The sequence below is a fragment of the Mercenaria mercenaria genome, chromosome 15 (assembly GCF_021730395.1).
Source record: "Mercenaria mercenaria strain notata chromosome 15, MADL_Memer_1, whole genome shotgun sequence".
NCBI lineage: Eukaryota > Metazoa > Mollusca > Bivalvia > Venerida > Veneridae > Mercenaria > Mercenaria mercenaria.
In genome coordinates this window covers 6,632,232-6,646,284 of record NC_069375.1, presented here as the reverse complement: position 1 = coordinate 6,646,284, position 14,053 = coordinate 6,632,232, and the positions used below count along the sequence as shown (strand labels likewise).

The 14,053-nt window shown below is 36.9% G+C and overlaps 1 protein-coding gene across 2 annotated transcripts; it reads right to left on the bottom strand.

Annotated features, from left to right (window-relative positions):
* Window positions 1-2,036: 2,036 nt before the first annotated feature.
* LOC123538578 (uncharacterized) lies at window positions 2,037-13,190 on the bottom strand. 2 transcript variants are annotated; one of them, XM_053524451.1, is made up of 8 exons: window positions 12,945-13,190; window positions 12,028-12,147; window positions 8,357-8,476; window positions 6,561-6,734; window positions 4,576-4,697; window positions 3,156-3,283; window positions 2,764-2,951; window positions 2,037-2,470 (listed from the first exon to the last, which is right to left on the bottom strand). In XM_053524451.1, the coding sequence occupies exons 1-8, from the start codon at window positions 12,952-12,954 to the stop codon at window positions 2,418-2,420; spliced, it is 915 nt and encodes a 304-aa protein (XP_053380426.1). In that variant the 5' UTR covers window positions 12,955-13,190; the 3' UTR covers window positions 2,037-2,417. The 2 variants fall into 2 exon arrangements, with proteins under 2 accessions (XP_053380426.1, XP_053380427.1); XM_053524452.1 differs by lacking the exons at window positions 12,028-12,147; window positions 12,945-13,190 and adding an exon at window positions 10,443-11,243.
* Between the last annotated feature and the right edge of the window lie 863 nt (window positions 13,191-14,053).

The window sequence follows — 14,053 nt, the reverse complement described above, 5'->3', positions numbered from 1 at the left end:
ACGCCGGGGCGAGTGCAATAGCTCTACTTTTTCTTCGAAAAGTCGAGCTTAAAACTAGAAGTGTTTTTGAGTTGAGTTAATAAGTAAAATCTGCATTGTAATAAACAACATACTTAATGTAAAGCACCTTCGAGGTTATGTCGTTCCCCGTAACGCTCATTTCGAAAATTGCACCACCACCCCCTGGTACTGAACGTCGGTTTTGGAACTGTATAACCTTCCCTCTATATTTTTTAATGAGATAGCTTGAGAATAAAAAAAAAGACAAACAATAATAAAAAATGTTATTCATAACTGGTTACGTTTGACAAAACATTTTCGAGGTCCGCTGGTACCACAATACACTTTATCGAAAGTTATCTTTGAAGGTGGAAATTAATGTGTCAAGGTCAATTTTCAACCAGATGTGCTAAGCTATGATACTTTGTGATGATTTGTTAAGAACGTGCAAGAAAGTGACGAAAGCGACGACAATGACGACGACGATGATGATGATGACGATGATAATAATGTTGATGGTTTGCATATCAACAATTATTCCAATAAAATTGAACATGATCTTTGGGAATATTTCAAAACGTTCGTTGACTAGCTAAGACTCTGTCCTTCAGGAGGTGTCGGTGGGATAACATGATCATTTTGCTGTTTTACAGGTTGAACGCGGAGGAGATTATCGGAATTAGCCAATGTCTATATATGGGTTTGTTACTGAACATAAACATTTCCGCGGGGCGGGGTAGGGGTGGGGGAAGGAGTAACTTACAAACCTATTAACTGATTTCTTTTATCGATCACTTACATGAAAATCCACCGGTCCTCTACATAAATATAAGGGTCACCATGTGACCGACCGAAATTGTTAGAACTTTGATGGAGGTAAACAATGTGTGTTTAAAGATAATAAATCTAATTTAAGTCTTCATCAAACTGTCAAACTGGAAGTGTGAAAACGAATTCTGCAAAAAAGGTCATAATATTTTCTTCTGAGACAGCTTTTAGAAAATGTCTTAATTCATTTAGACTCTATCTCAGGACTGGATTGTGATTAAAAACTGAAATGATTTGACAGAATGATATTTTTTCTATATAATAACTTTTAATTTCTATCGGGGCCCATGAACACGCACAGCTTTCAAGGAATCACGAAATATTCATCTCGAACACCATTTACTTATATCGTCGTATCTTTAATTTAAAATGAATACTGAAGGATTTAAACTTCTGGGAAAGCAAGATTTGTAATTTTGAATTCCCGGTGCACAAGCTAATGAAGTTATAACTGTTGGAAGAAATGATCGTGTATGTTACGCAGGAAAGAACGCAGACTCCAAGAAATGATTGTAAAAGTCCTCGAGGTCTGCTTCATTGTTCTCCGAGGAAATCATATTGGTTCAGACGCGAACCTGATTTAAACCTCAGAATGGATTTATAACGTTTAATCAGTTATTTGTTCATATTTATGCAACAAATCGGTTAATTTCGTGAGATATTACGGCGTGTTTTCATTGGCAAACTACGTCGGTCGAGCAACTAAATTTTCAATTTCATTCATTTTGATAACAATGTACCACAAAGGAACGCCTGGTTTAATTGTATTATAGAAATCCATACACATTTACACAAATGATATATAAGCCTCGTTCTATCATAGACAGGATAAACTTGTATAAAACACATTTCGAAAAGCAAAACAATTCCGTGCCTAACTTTCAACATGGGCAGTAAGCGAGGTCTACGAAATCAGACTTGTTCTGCTTACCTTCCCTTAATTAACCTATATTGATACCTTACAGCTACTCGGTTCAAAATGTTGTTGGTGTCCGTGTGTCGTTCATTCAACTAGCTTGCTAAATAGTTTTTCGTATTAAATATAAACAGATTCAAAGGTAGTCGTCACTTATCATGGTAACTTGTTTCACTGTTGGACTACATTGCAAACTTGCAAAACTGCAAATTAAAATGTCAAGGAATAAAGCGGTTCTCATTTAAACGCAAATAACTTACAACTGTAATGAAATAATTAAAAAAAAAACAAATCACAATGAAGAAGTTTTAATGCCCTTTTCAATACGAGTATCAAAGTTCAGTTACTGACTAAACAGTTGTTTTTTTTCTTAAATCTGAGCAATTATGATTATTCCACCATGACGACCGACACTTCCGGCGGCATACATCATGAGTTTGCCAACAAATAAGTCACATCCGTTATTATATGGTGACATGTTGACAGTAAAATGTTTTACATGATGGAGTAACCTCAAATATAGTTTTTGTACTCCATGAAAGTATTATGTGAAAAAGTCATCTCTCTGACCAGCAGAGCTTTGAACAAGGAAAGAAACTTCTCAAGCCGAGGGTCTATTATCCAGTTTGTCTGCAACATTTCATCTTGGAGTGTTATGTAGCTACCCGGTACGTCACAATTTATATGAAACGTCTCCGTTTTCCGGCTGGTTGACATAGGCGGAGGCTGTAACAGTTAAAGAGACAACATAAACCCCAAGTGTTGCAGCTTCACCTCCATTTCTAACTACAATGTTGATATAATTACTATTCTGAATTAATTAATAAACGTTCAGATGAGAACATTTGGTATTTCGGACAGAACGGAGTAATGTGTATTTCGGCGACAAACACTTCACTTTAAAAACAATTCATGAAAATATGAATGATCCCTAGAGGCGGCTTATGCGGTGAATATGTTTAATTAAAACATTTATTTTGATGTCAACTAGATCTATATGTTATATATGTTTTACTTACATCCGGGGAATTTTTCATATTTATTTGACGTTGCTCGATCATGGTTCTGTACATCATGTGATACGTCATTGTTCCAACTGGAATCATAATCACTGGCAACTGTGTGAGCGTCCGTGAGGTCAAGATATTCCGCTGGCGTCGGTGGAAGCGGGTCACTGCCTGTTCGTCGGGCGTTAGACTGGGGTCCTCTGCAATAATATATTAATACAACTGCATTAACATAGGAGAAAAGTCTCAGTGTTGACAAATATCTGTACTTAGGTAAATATTAAACAAAATTAATGATTTGACTTCTATAAAGGTTGTCAGTGTCCCCTAACGTACCCAATAAATCATTGAAAATATCAAAGGGTCTTGATTTGGTTGGTCTTCAGATACAATTATTTACTTACTCTACGTGGTCTGGACTGATGTAAGCGTAGTCCGTTTCCTTACTTTCATCTACCCAACCTTTCTCTGTACTAGGGTGTCGGGGCGGGGCCATCGGTGCCCTCTTACTTAACTTATACTCATTGTACATCTGAAACAGTTCAGAAACCATCTTATTATAAACTTTCATATCTAACAGCAGCTGTCCGTAAAACAGCGCGTTCGACTTTTCTCAGTGCTTGACTCTGAATTAGAGCTTTGCCAGTAAAAACTTTATAAAACTTCAACAATAAATTCTAAGTTAAAAAGTGGCATAACTCTGTCAAAATTCAAATCAGAGTTGTGAGGATTGTTTCTCCTGGTGTAGACTTTGATAGTTAATAACTGTTTAAAGTTTCAAGTCAATAGCTTTGATAGTAACAGAGATATTTGACCTAATCAAAAACTTTGACCAAAATTCTATGTTAAAAAGGGGCATAACTCTTGTCAAAATTCAAATCAGAGTTATGGGAATTGTTTATCCACAGTATAGACTTTGATAGTAAATAACTATTTTAAGTTTCAAGTTAATAGCTTTGTTAGTAACAGAGATATCTGATGTTATCAATAACTTTAAACAAAAAATTCAATGTTAAAAGGGACATAACTCTTTCAAAATTCAAATCAGAATTATGATGATTATTTCTCCTGGTGAAGATTTTGATAGTAAATAGATATTTTAAGTTTCAAGTCAAAAGCTTTGATAGTAATAGAGATATTTGACTTTATCGAAAACTTTAACCAAAAATTCTAAGTCAAAAAGGGGCATAACTTCATTAAAATTCAAATCAGAGTTATAGGGATTGTTTCTCCTGGTGTAGACTTCAATAGTAAATAACTATGTTAAGTTTCAAGTCAGCTTTAATAGTAACAGAGATATCTGACTTTATCAAAAACTTTAACCAGAGCCGACGCCGACGCTGGGGCGAGTGCAATAGCTCCACTTTTTCTTCGAAAAGTCGAGCTTAAAAGGTTACACGACGGTTAATTCTCAAGACTTAAAATACAAAATTAAAATGTGAATCGACTGTTAATGTATAAAGGCGGAAAATCCGACACGCCATATGTATCTGAAAGAATATTTGAATGTGTAACATGTATAATAATAAAACATGTGATGAGTAATCCCTGCAAATGTTATTTGTATACCAGATTAATGATCCAGTATCGCTGTCGGTACAAAAAGTATTTAAACACAAGTTCTGGCTGGACATCTTTCATAATAAGACATTGCGTTACATTCTGGAGTGTCAGTTGCCCGGTAACTCAATCAAATAAGTATCTATGCCCTTGGTGTTAGTCCCTTTTAGTGCCTTATCATCTATGGGCAAGGCACTGTACGCCTATTTTATCTTCTTTGGGTACGACTACCTTTTCATCTATGACGAATGATTGTAAGCCTACCTGATCATCTATGGGCGAGAGATTGTCCGATTTTTTGTTTCTCCTGCACAGTACGACGACAACTATCACAATAACCAGCACTAAAACACCCCCTATACTAGCTGCTACTGGCACAGTCCACCCTTCAATATAAACGGTTATAATTGTATAAATCTCAGACCTTCGTGGCCGAGTAGTAAATAAAATCTATAAGAAGTTTCTTTGAAAATATAGAATGCAACCAAACAAAATAATAGCAGACTGTTTGAGGTAAGGGAATGTGTAGCGCCACTCACAGTCCCTAGCACCGGCTCTATGATTGACTGGAACAGCTGTCCCTTATCACGATGAGTTCGATCCAGGAAAAATATCGGTAAAACTGCGACGATACTTATTTAAGTCAGTTTGATAATATATTATTAACCAATACACAAATACACCTGCCAGAATAGTTTATCACCGAACACCTTACTTTACAGGACACCCAATTCTTTACTTTACGTGACCACACCCTGACCTGACACTTAACCTTACGGGGTCTAGCCCTGCCCTGACACCTTACTTTACTGGGTCACGCCCTGACCTCACACTTTACTTTACGGGGTCACGCCCTGACCAGACACCTTACTTAACGGGGTCACGCCCTGACCTCACACCTTACTTAACGGGGTCATACCCTGACCTGAAATCTTACTTTACGGCGTCATGCCCTGCCCTAACACCTTACTTTACGGGGTCACGCCCTGTCCTGACACCTTGTCAAGCCCTAACCTTTCACCTTAGTTCACGACCTGACCTGACATCTTACTTTCCGGTGGGGATCATACCTTGACCAGACACCTTACTTTACGGGGTAATGACATGACCTGACCTGACATACTTTATGGCGTTACACTATGACCTGACATCTTACTTTCCGGCGGGGTCATACCTTGATCTGATACCTTACTTTACCGGGTCAAGCCGTTTATAGCCACGCGGTCTGGTAAAAACTCATTTTAATTTATTTACAATCTCAAGATATGGCCTATTTAGTTAACCTAACGCCTTGGCTTTCCGTCTCGCGAATATTACCATGTATCTCGTGCTAAAGTTTCTACGACCCGGTAGAAGTAATTTAGCGCCTAGCTCTAAATCATTTCATATAATTAATTTGATTTAGTACCCTATACCAACGTGCATTTAATTAGAATTGTACAACTCCCGACTGAAATATGTTACATTTACAGAATTCACTTTGAAAACAATTAAACACCGGAAACAGTTTAATTTTAATTTATATTATCTATCAATTTGAAGGAGAAATTAAATTTACGTACATCACTAGGGTCCTATAAAATAACACATAAATAATATGTTATAATTAAATTTCTCATGTCAATAACAGGTTTGAATAATTTTGTTGCAAGAATCTTTAATTCCAGACGGAACATATTTCTATGTCAAGAATCAATCATTTCTAGCTATTAACTGTATCATGCATGTCGTGCTTTCATGTTTTTCATATATCACACATCAAGTATTTTGTATTTTGTGTTAATAATTGAACATTTATTATTCAAAGGGTATTTATTTGTCATTGTTTATACAGAAGATCGTTCTACCGAAACTTGCCTTCTGTGTGCAACATTTTTAAGTCTGGAAAACACTCGTAATATTATTGAATGAATTACGAGAAATAGTTGTTCAGGAAACACTCGTATAGTAACTCACCGTTATCGATATCTATACAGAGCTAGTTATATAATAATCGGAATTTTCTGTTTTTGTTGTCTTTTTTTCCCCCGCAGGAACAGTAGTAACACTCCTGCTGCAGCCCAAGGCGATAAATGTATCTTTCAAATACCATTTGTTTATGATTCCATATAGGGAATATTATAGAATGTTTCTCTAGTTTTAGTACATATATGCATTACCAAACCAATTACTACGCGCAATAACAAATTAATTATATTATCAAACGCTATATTAATTAACCAATATTATGCAATTATTTACAAAATTACCAGGAACGCCGGAACTTTCTGATGTGCCACTTGTTACTAAGTTGTCCGTGCTTGATGAAGTACTTGACCACGTGCCTGTATAACATGTATCACAGCAGTTTGCAAGACGTTGTGGTGAGTAATTAGGACACTCTGTTTCTTTACAGTTACTAACCTTGTCGCCATAACGACAGCCTGAAACAGTGGAAGTGGAGTCCTTATTGTTCATGCCCAAACAAACACAAGGTAAACACTGATACCAATGGGTGTCTGCAACAACGTGTCCAGCCCTCTCCTCTCTAACTAAAATAAACCGCGTGATGCCCCCAAAAGTGATTTTCCGACGCTTCAGGACAATTGTCCGTATTCTTGAGAGTTTAAAGTCTGACACTTTGTCTTTCGAACACTCGATGTTTCTTTCGTCAGAACGTTGTTTATAGAAAATCCAGCCGACAACAAGATGTACACTCAAGCAAAGTTTCATTGCTATCTGTGCTAATATAACGATAAAAAAAATTCGATCTGACGAAAGCGAATATTTACCGTAAGTTAAGAGAGGTGATAGTAGTAACCTATCAAGTTATCGGCCCTTACCGTTAGCATGTGTTCAGTTTAACTTCATAGAGCACATTATTGTGTCTAACCTCTCCACAAAATTCTCAAAGCGTAAATTCCTCTAAGAACGTTTGCATGGGTTCCGTAATAAGTGGGCGAATCATCAAGATATAAAGATTGACCTCATTCTTCTAGATTTCAAGTTGTAAAGCTTTCGACAGTGCCAACCACTTAAAACTATTATACAAGCTTCAAGAACATATCGTGTCTTGGATAGGTCAATTTCAGACAGTAGTAGTTGATGCGATTGCATCTGATCAAGTCTGTGTAACATTCGCTGTACAAGATTTAGTACAACGTTCTCCTACCCCTTCCCCTCACGTGTACTGTCACGTTCTCCCACATAATATTCATATCTACTTTACGTTTTGTAGTTGAATATATTTGATATTTTTTACTGTGAAATTACTAGCTATATAAAACCTGTGATAAACATGTTGTTTCCAGTTTCAAATCCATCAATTATATTAGAACAGACTAGTACTGTAATAATTTAAAATACCCACGCAATAAAACCCTTACTTTCGGAAATACTTACATCTCTAATGTCTGACACTGCTGGGACGAACCTATCGAGAAACGAATTTTCCACAGAATGCAGAATACTGATATGTCTTTATATTATATGATGTGCCTAATATGTATTTCTGCACAGTTTCATTTTAATCATTACAAGTATAACACTTACAAAACAAAAGCAGTTCGGCCTGTTCTACAACAAACCAGATTAATAAAACGTCAGAGTTCACCGAAATTCAAGATTTTAGGACAAGTGGCTTTAGAACACAACTCCACATGTTGTTAGTATCGCTACCATCTAGCGTCAGGGGGGAGGTAACCAGTTACGGGTGGGACCAGCTTGTGCAAACAATTGACGGTTGTGAACACTCACTTCACGGGCTCTGGCATAAACATTGTTTCAACATTGATATAATTTGGAATATAAGTGGGTTGGTCACATATGTGCACATCTGACTATACCTGAATCTAATGTCTTGTATAATCGTTGGCTCTGACAACGCGGCACTCTCTGTGTACGCCTATTTACCAGATGTTATGCACGACCAAGTGCTACATGTATGCACACCGGTGGTCAAGCGACTCATAGCTTTAGCCCTAGCTACCTATGTAAAATGTATATTGATCTAGTGTTTCATAGGACTGACACTTGTCACATATAATATATGTACACCAAACTTTACCTGGAACGGACGTTTCGTAACTCTGACACGTGCTACAACAGTCTCGTCGAATGTTGGCATCATAACACCGTCGTCCATTATCTACATTACATTGATCTACGCGATCACCGTACTCACAACCTGAAAGGAAAAAATACATATACAAACTATGAGAACGACATGGATATACAAATGTAGGATTGTGCTTTTGGCAGTTGGTCGTGTTTTCAATAAAACCTAATGCAACCGGCGGTTATCGTTACACGTGTCGCATGCCACCGCACCACGTGTCTGGGAGAAAAACAAAACCACATAAGGAAACAAAACTAGAATGCATCAGAAATGAAACTGTTTCTTAGGTGATTTTCATTTTTAATGTCGCGATATTCTACCGTATCACACGTAGCAACAGTAATTAAAACGTCACTCGTCAAGGTAAAATCAGTGAAACACTAAACTCATGAAACTATGCTGAGAATTCAAATTTTCGATTTATGAAAATTAACATGTATATATGTTATACCTGTTTTGGGTTAATTTGAATGAAAACACTACAGCGGAAGGTATAAATCATACTTTGTATGTGTTATGGTAGTTTAAAGTGTCTGTTTCTGTTTTATTTCGATGATAAAGGACTCGCTTGCTGTTTTCATATTTACGTCTGTATATCATGTATATAATAAAGGTATGCGATAAGATACGATCAAACTAATATGCAAATTATGCCTGATATATGCTTTTGTTGTCTGCATTTAATGAATATGATAATCCACCATTGTTTCGATTTAACCGCATGAATAAGAACTTGAAAATGTGCATGACACATGAAAGTTATCATCCGATAATTTTGTTTAGTCTGAAAGTATCATGGTAAGAAAGATACGATAGCACGCGAAAACCACAGCTAGCCTGTACAATCTTTGAGTAATATCTGTGAAAAAAAGAATATAAAAAACAACACAGAAGACTTACCCGCGGGTTCCGTTGATGTTCCATACAGAGTATTAGAATAGTCTGAATACTGATCCGTAGTGTAAGGCACGGAACCCGTAGTGTAATGGCTAAGTAGCAGGTAGAATGTAAGGCACGGAAACCCAGTAGTGTAAATCTTAGAAACCTGTAAAAAGTTATAAGCACGAGAACCCGTTGATGTACCATACCGTAGTGAAAGGCTGAAACTGACCGTAGTGTAAGGCACGGAACCCGTAGTGTAAGGCACGGAACCCGTAGTGTTAGGCACGGAACCCGTAGTGTAAGGCACAGAACCCGTAGTGTAAGGCACAGAACCCGTAGTGTAAGGCACAGAACCCGTAGTGTTAGGCACGGAACCCGTAGTGTAAGGCACAGAACCCGTAGTGTAAGGCACGGAACCCGTAGTGTTAGGCACGGAACCCGTAGTGTTAGGCACAGAAGAAGAATCGGTGTACATTGCCGTGCATTATATGTTATATTTTAAATTAAAGAAATAAGAATCCTGTATAATTTTCTAAAAATTATCCCAAAACAGAGCACTGAACTTCATTCACATGTTAACTACGAGCCAAATTTTTGAGCTTTCACAAGTAGGAAACACCCACAAGTAGCGTCTTATACCGCTTCAGTAGATGTAAGTTCTATTATATAAAACCGAGGGACCGTTTCACTTTAATCTCTTCTTTGTTACATATTCAAAATACCATAAACAAGTAGTAATTTTCATATTGATCGTTTGTAACATACATCTTTATATTCCTTTTAATAATAATTTGACTATTTGTCGAAAACGAGGCCTGTTATCAACAAAAGAAATACCAAATATTACAACAGCTATATGTAGTATGATTTGTTAGAAAAAAAGAACCTTTAGGGATACCAGAGGAAGGCGAGAGCCAACGAACATGCCAAGTACTTCTTGAAATTCAAACCTTGTGATAACCAAAAATCTTACCTTATGAAAATCCAAAGTCTGTGATAGCTAAAAATTATAACTAATGAAACCCCATCATATCTTATGAAAATATAAACCGGCTTGTGATAAGTAAAAATAATATCTTATGAAAATCCAAAGTTTATGATAGCAAAAAATCATATCTTATGAAATCCCATCATAACTTATAAAAATCCAAACCTTGTCTTTTATGCTGAGGACTACTGTCTGGTGCTGTATTCATGCTAGTGAGAACCGGAACTGTCTGACATTCGACAAATTATGCAAACTTAACATGACGCATCATCACAAGCATCAACACTAACTTTACACAGTGAACTAGTTTTTCAACCACTTTAATTAAAATAACATACTATAACATTAGACATACCTGTATCTGTACAACATCAGGTCAAGATCTGTATCTATATACTGACAAGCATATTCAAATAGCCGGAAGCAACAACATCTATTAGTATACTTGGACATAACAACTGTCTGTTTTAAGCAACACATTGACTGTCGACCTTAAACGATGCACATTATTATGGGTGCGAACAATCAATTTTGCAACATTGATATGATTTACATTTTAGTAACCCTGAAACATATTCCATGAACGCCGGGTAACATTAAATACTGACCCCATCATGGGTCTTTTTTCAACATTGAGAATTGATCCCGTCAACGTTTCGACATTAAATATTGATCAAAAGGTCCTTTTACAAAGTTGAGAATTGGCCCCGCCAACATTTTAACATTAAAATTTGATCAATGAAGTCAATTTTCAACATGTTATACGGTTGTCTTTCATATTGCCTTGATACACGGTATTTACCAATGCAGCGAGGCACTATAGGGTTATGGTCCTGTTTCATATATCAGCTGACAAAATCAAGGGGAAACACTTTCTGCTTAACTGTTAGCACTGAATGTTACATTACTCACCACGATCGCCTGTATCACATTTTCCTCGTATGTTTGACATTCACGGCGAATCACAACGTACCTTGTTTCCGGGCTGTGTGACAGTGTTCTTGTTTACTTACCGGGGACAACTGGCTGGATGAAGAAGTTTTCACATGTTTGACAGCAATCACTGTGTACCGTGTTGCCGTCGCATTGTGTGTGACAGTGTTCTTGTTTATTTACCACGGACAACTGGTTGGATGAAGAAGTCTTCACATGTTTGACAGCAATCACTGTGTACTGTGTTGCCGTCGCATTGTCTGTGACAGTGTTCATGTTTATTTACCAGGGACAACTGGTTGGATGAAGAAGTCTTCACATGTTTGACAGCAATCACTGTGTACTATGTTGCCGTCGAACTGTGTGTGACAGCGTTCTTGTTTACTTACCAGGGACAACTGGGACCGGGGACAACTGGTTTGGATGAAGAAGTCTTCACATGTTTGACAGCAATCACTGTGTACTGTGTTGCCGTCGCATTGTGTGTGACAGTGTTCTTGTTTACTTACCAGGGACAACTGCCATGGCTGGATGAAGAAGTCTTCACATGTTTGACAGCAATCACTGTGTACTGTGTTGCCGTCGAATTGTGTGTGACAGCGTTCTTGTTTACTTACCAGGGACAACTGGTTGGATGAAGAAGTCTTCACATGTTTGACAGCAATCACTGTGTTGCCGTCGAATTGTCTGTGACAGTGTTCTTGTTTACTTACCAGGGACAACTGGTTGGATGAAGAAGTCTTCACATGTTTGACAGCAATCACTGTGTACTGTGTTGCCGTCGCATTGTGTGTGACAGCGTTCTTGTTTTACTTACCAGGGACAACTGGCTGGATGAAGAAGTCTTCACATGTTTGACAGCAATCCTGACGGACTGTGTTGTTGTAGCAATACCAAGAATTGATATCATCACAAGTATCGAAATTATCATTGCAACCTGAAAAAGCGAGAAAATCAAAAGCTAGATTCATACTGCTGCTTTATTTAACAGTACCTTCTAGTGTATACAAAGCACTGGTAAATAAAATAGTTATGCATGTTTGGGTCACATTTTATGTTTAAATGGTAGAAATTTATCAATACTGATTAACACATCTGATTGGCTAATTGAACTGATTGAATCTATAGAGGCGCCTTGGTTCCTAGTACATAAATATGATAGGAACTGTACATGTAAGTCGCAGGGAAAATATTTCTGACATGTACCTGTATTTATCAATTACGGGCCTTACAAATAAGAATGGAAGCAACTGATCGCTCGTGCGATTCAAGTTTAAAAAAAACTGCGATGAATAATTGAAAGCAACACCCTTATTTATTGAATGAAAACATAGCATAACAAGACGACATTAAGTAACTCCTGACCTGGATCGCTGACTGATCTCTTTACTGCTATATATGCAGTGGTGTGAGACTGGGTGTAACGTTGTGCGAAATTAAACGTCAAAAACATTTGTAATTTGATAAATTTATGCAAATATATAATTCATACATTTTTGTTGCAACATCATAAAAGTTAACTGGCAAAAATTACGTATATAGACGTCTGTTTAAAGAAGTTATAAATACCCGGTAATACCAGGGTACGAAATAATTCGTTAACAGGCAAACGGTAAAATATATGATCACGAATAACAATTCATTGACTCTTACTTCTTATTCTATTTCAACTGGTATGACCTACATGGACACAGAAAAACGAATATAGTATTGGAATTTTAAATGTACACATACCTGCTGGCATACTTGAGTCCTAGTTTCTCGCCTATGTTTAACCTTTTAATAATTGATTTTAATTTCTTACGCTAACCACGCCAGTTAAAAGAAAATAATCCGTCGCATTGAATTTTCAACAAGATTTAAACAACAATTAACAACGTTAATACTCCATGAACGATCTATTTGCGAAACATGACTACCACCGTGATCTTGCATTATTATTTTAAGCTGAAGAAACATTATAGTATTTATTCAAAGTCGGGTTTCTTTGATATACTTCACATCATTAATAGCGAAATACAGTTTATTGTTGTAGTTGTCAACTAGACACGTTTAGTATCGCTTCATTGTCGCCACGATTTCATACATTAAGGGGATAAACGCACAGGGAAGTGGGGCATTTATGCAAAAAGGGAATGAACGTGTCGGGAAATCGAATATTTATACAATAAGGGAATAACGCGCCAGAAAGTTGGATAGGTATATACAATAAGGGAAAGAACTTGCAAGGAAATAAGATATTTATACAACATGGGAATAAACGCACCGGGAAATCGGATATTTATACAATATGGGAATAAACGCGCCAGGAAATCGGGTGTTTATACAACAAAGGAATGAACGCTCCAGGAAATGAGATATTTATACAATAAGGGAATAAACGCACCGGAAAGTGGAATATTTATACAATAAAGAAATGAACGCGCCAGGAAATGAGGTATTTATACAAGGGAATGAACGCGCCAGGAAATGAGATATTTATACAACAATGGAATAAACGCGCCAAGAAGTTTGATATTTTTGCAATATGGGAATAAACGCGCTAGGAAGTGGGGTATTTATACAAGGGAATGAACGCGCCAGGAAATGAGATATTTATACAATATAAGGAAATATACGCGCCAAGAAGTTTGATATTTTTGCAATATGGGAATAAACGCGCTAGGAAGTGGGGTATTTATACAAGGGAATGAACGCGCCAGGAAATGAAATATTTATACAATAAGGGAATATACGCGCCAAGAAGTTTGATATTTTTGCAATATCGGAATTAACCCGCAAAAAGGAAGTGGGGTATTTATACAACAAGATAATAAACGCGCCAAGAAGTTTGATATTTATAC

Bases quoted from the DNA above. Each gene is read 5' to 3' on its own strand.
- LOC123538578 (XM_053524451.1), bottom strand. The intron at 6,735-8,356 runs GTAAAGTTTGGT...CCACTGTTTCAG, and splicing joins TTACGAAACGTCCGTTCCAG to GCTGTCGTTATGGCGACAAG. The intron at 4,698-6,560 runs GTAATTTTGTAA...TTTATATTGAAG, and splicing joins AGAAAGTTCCGGCGTTCCTG to GGTGGACTGTGCCAGTAGCA.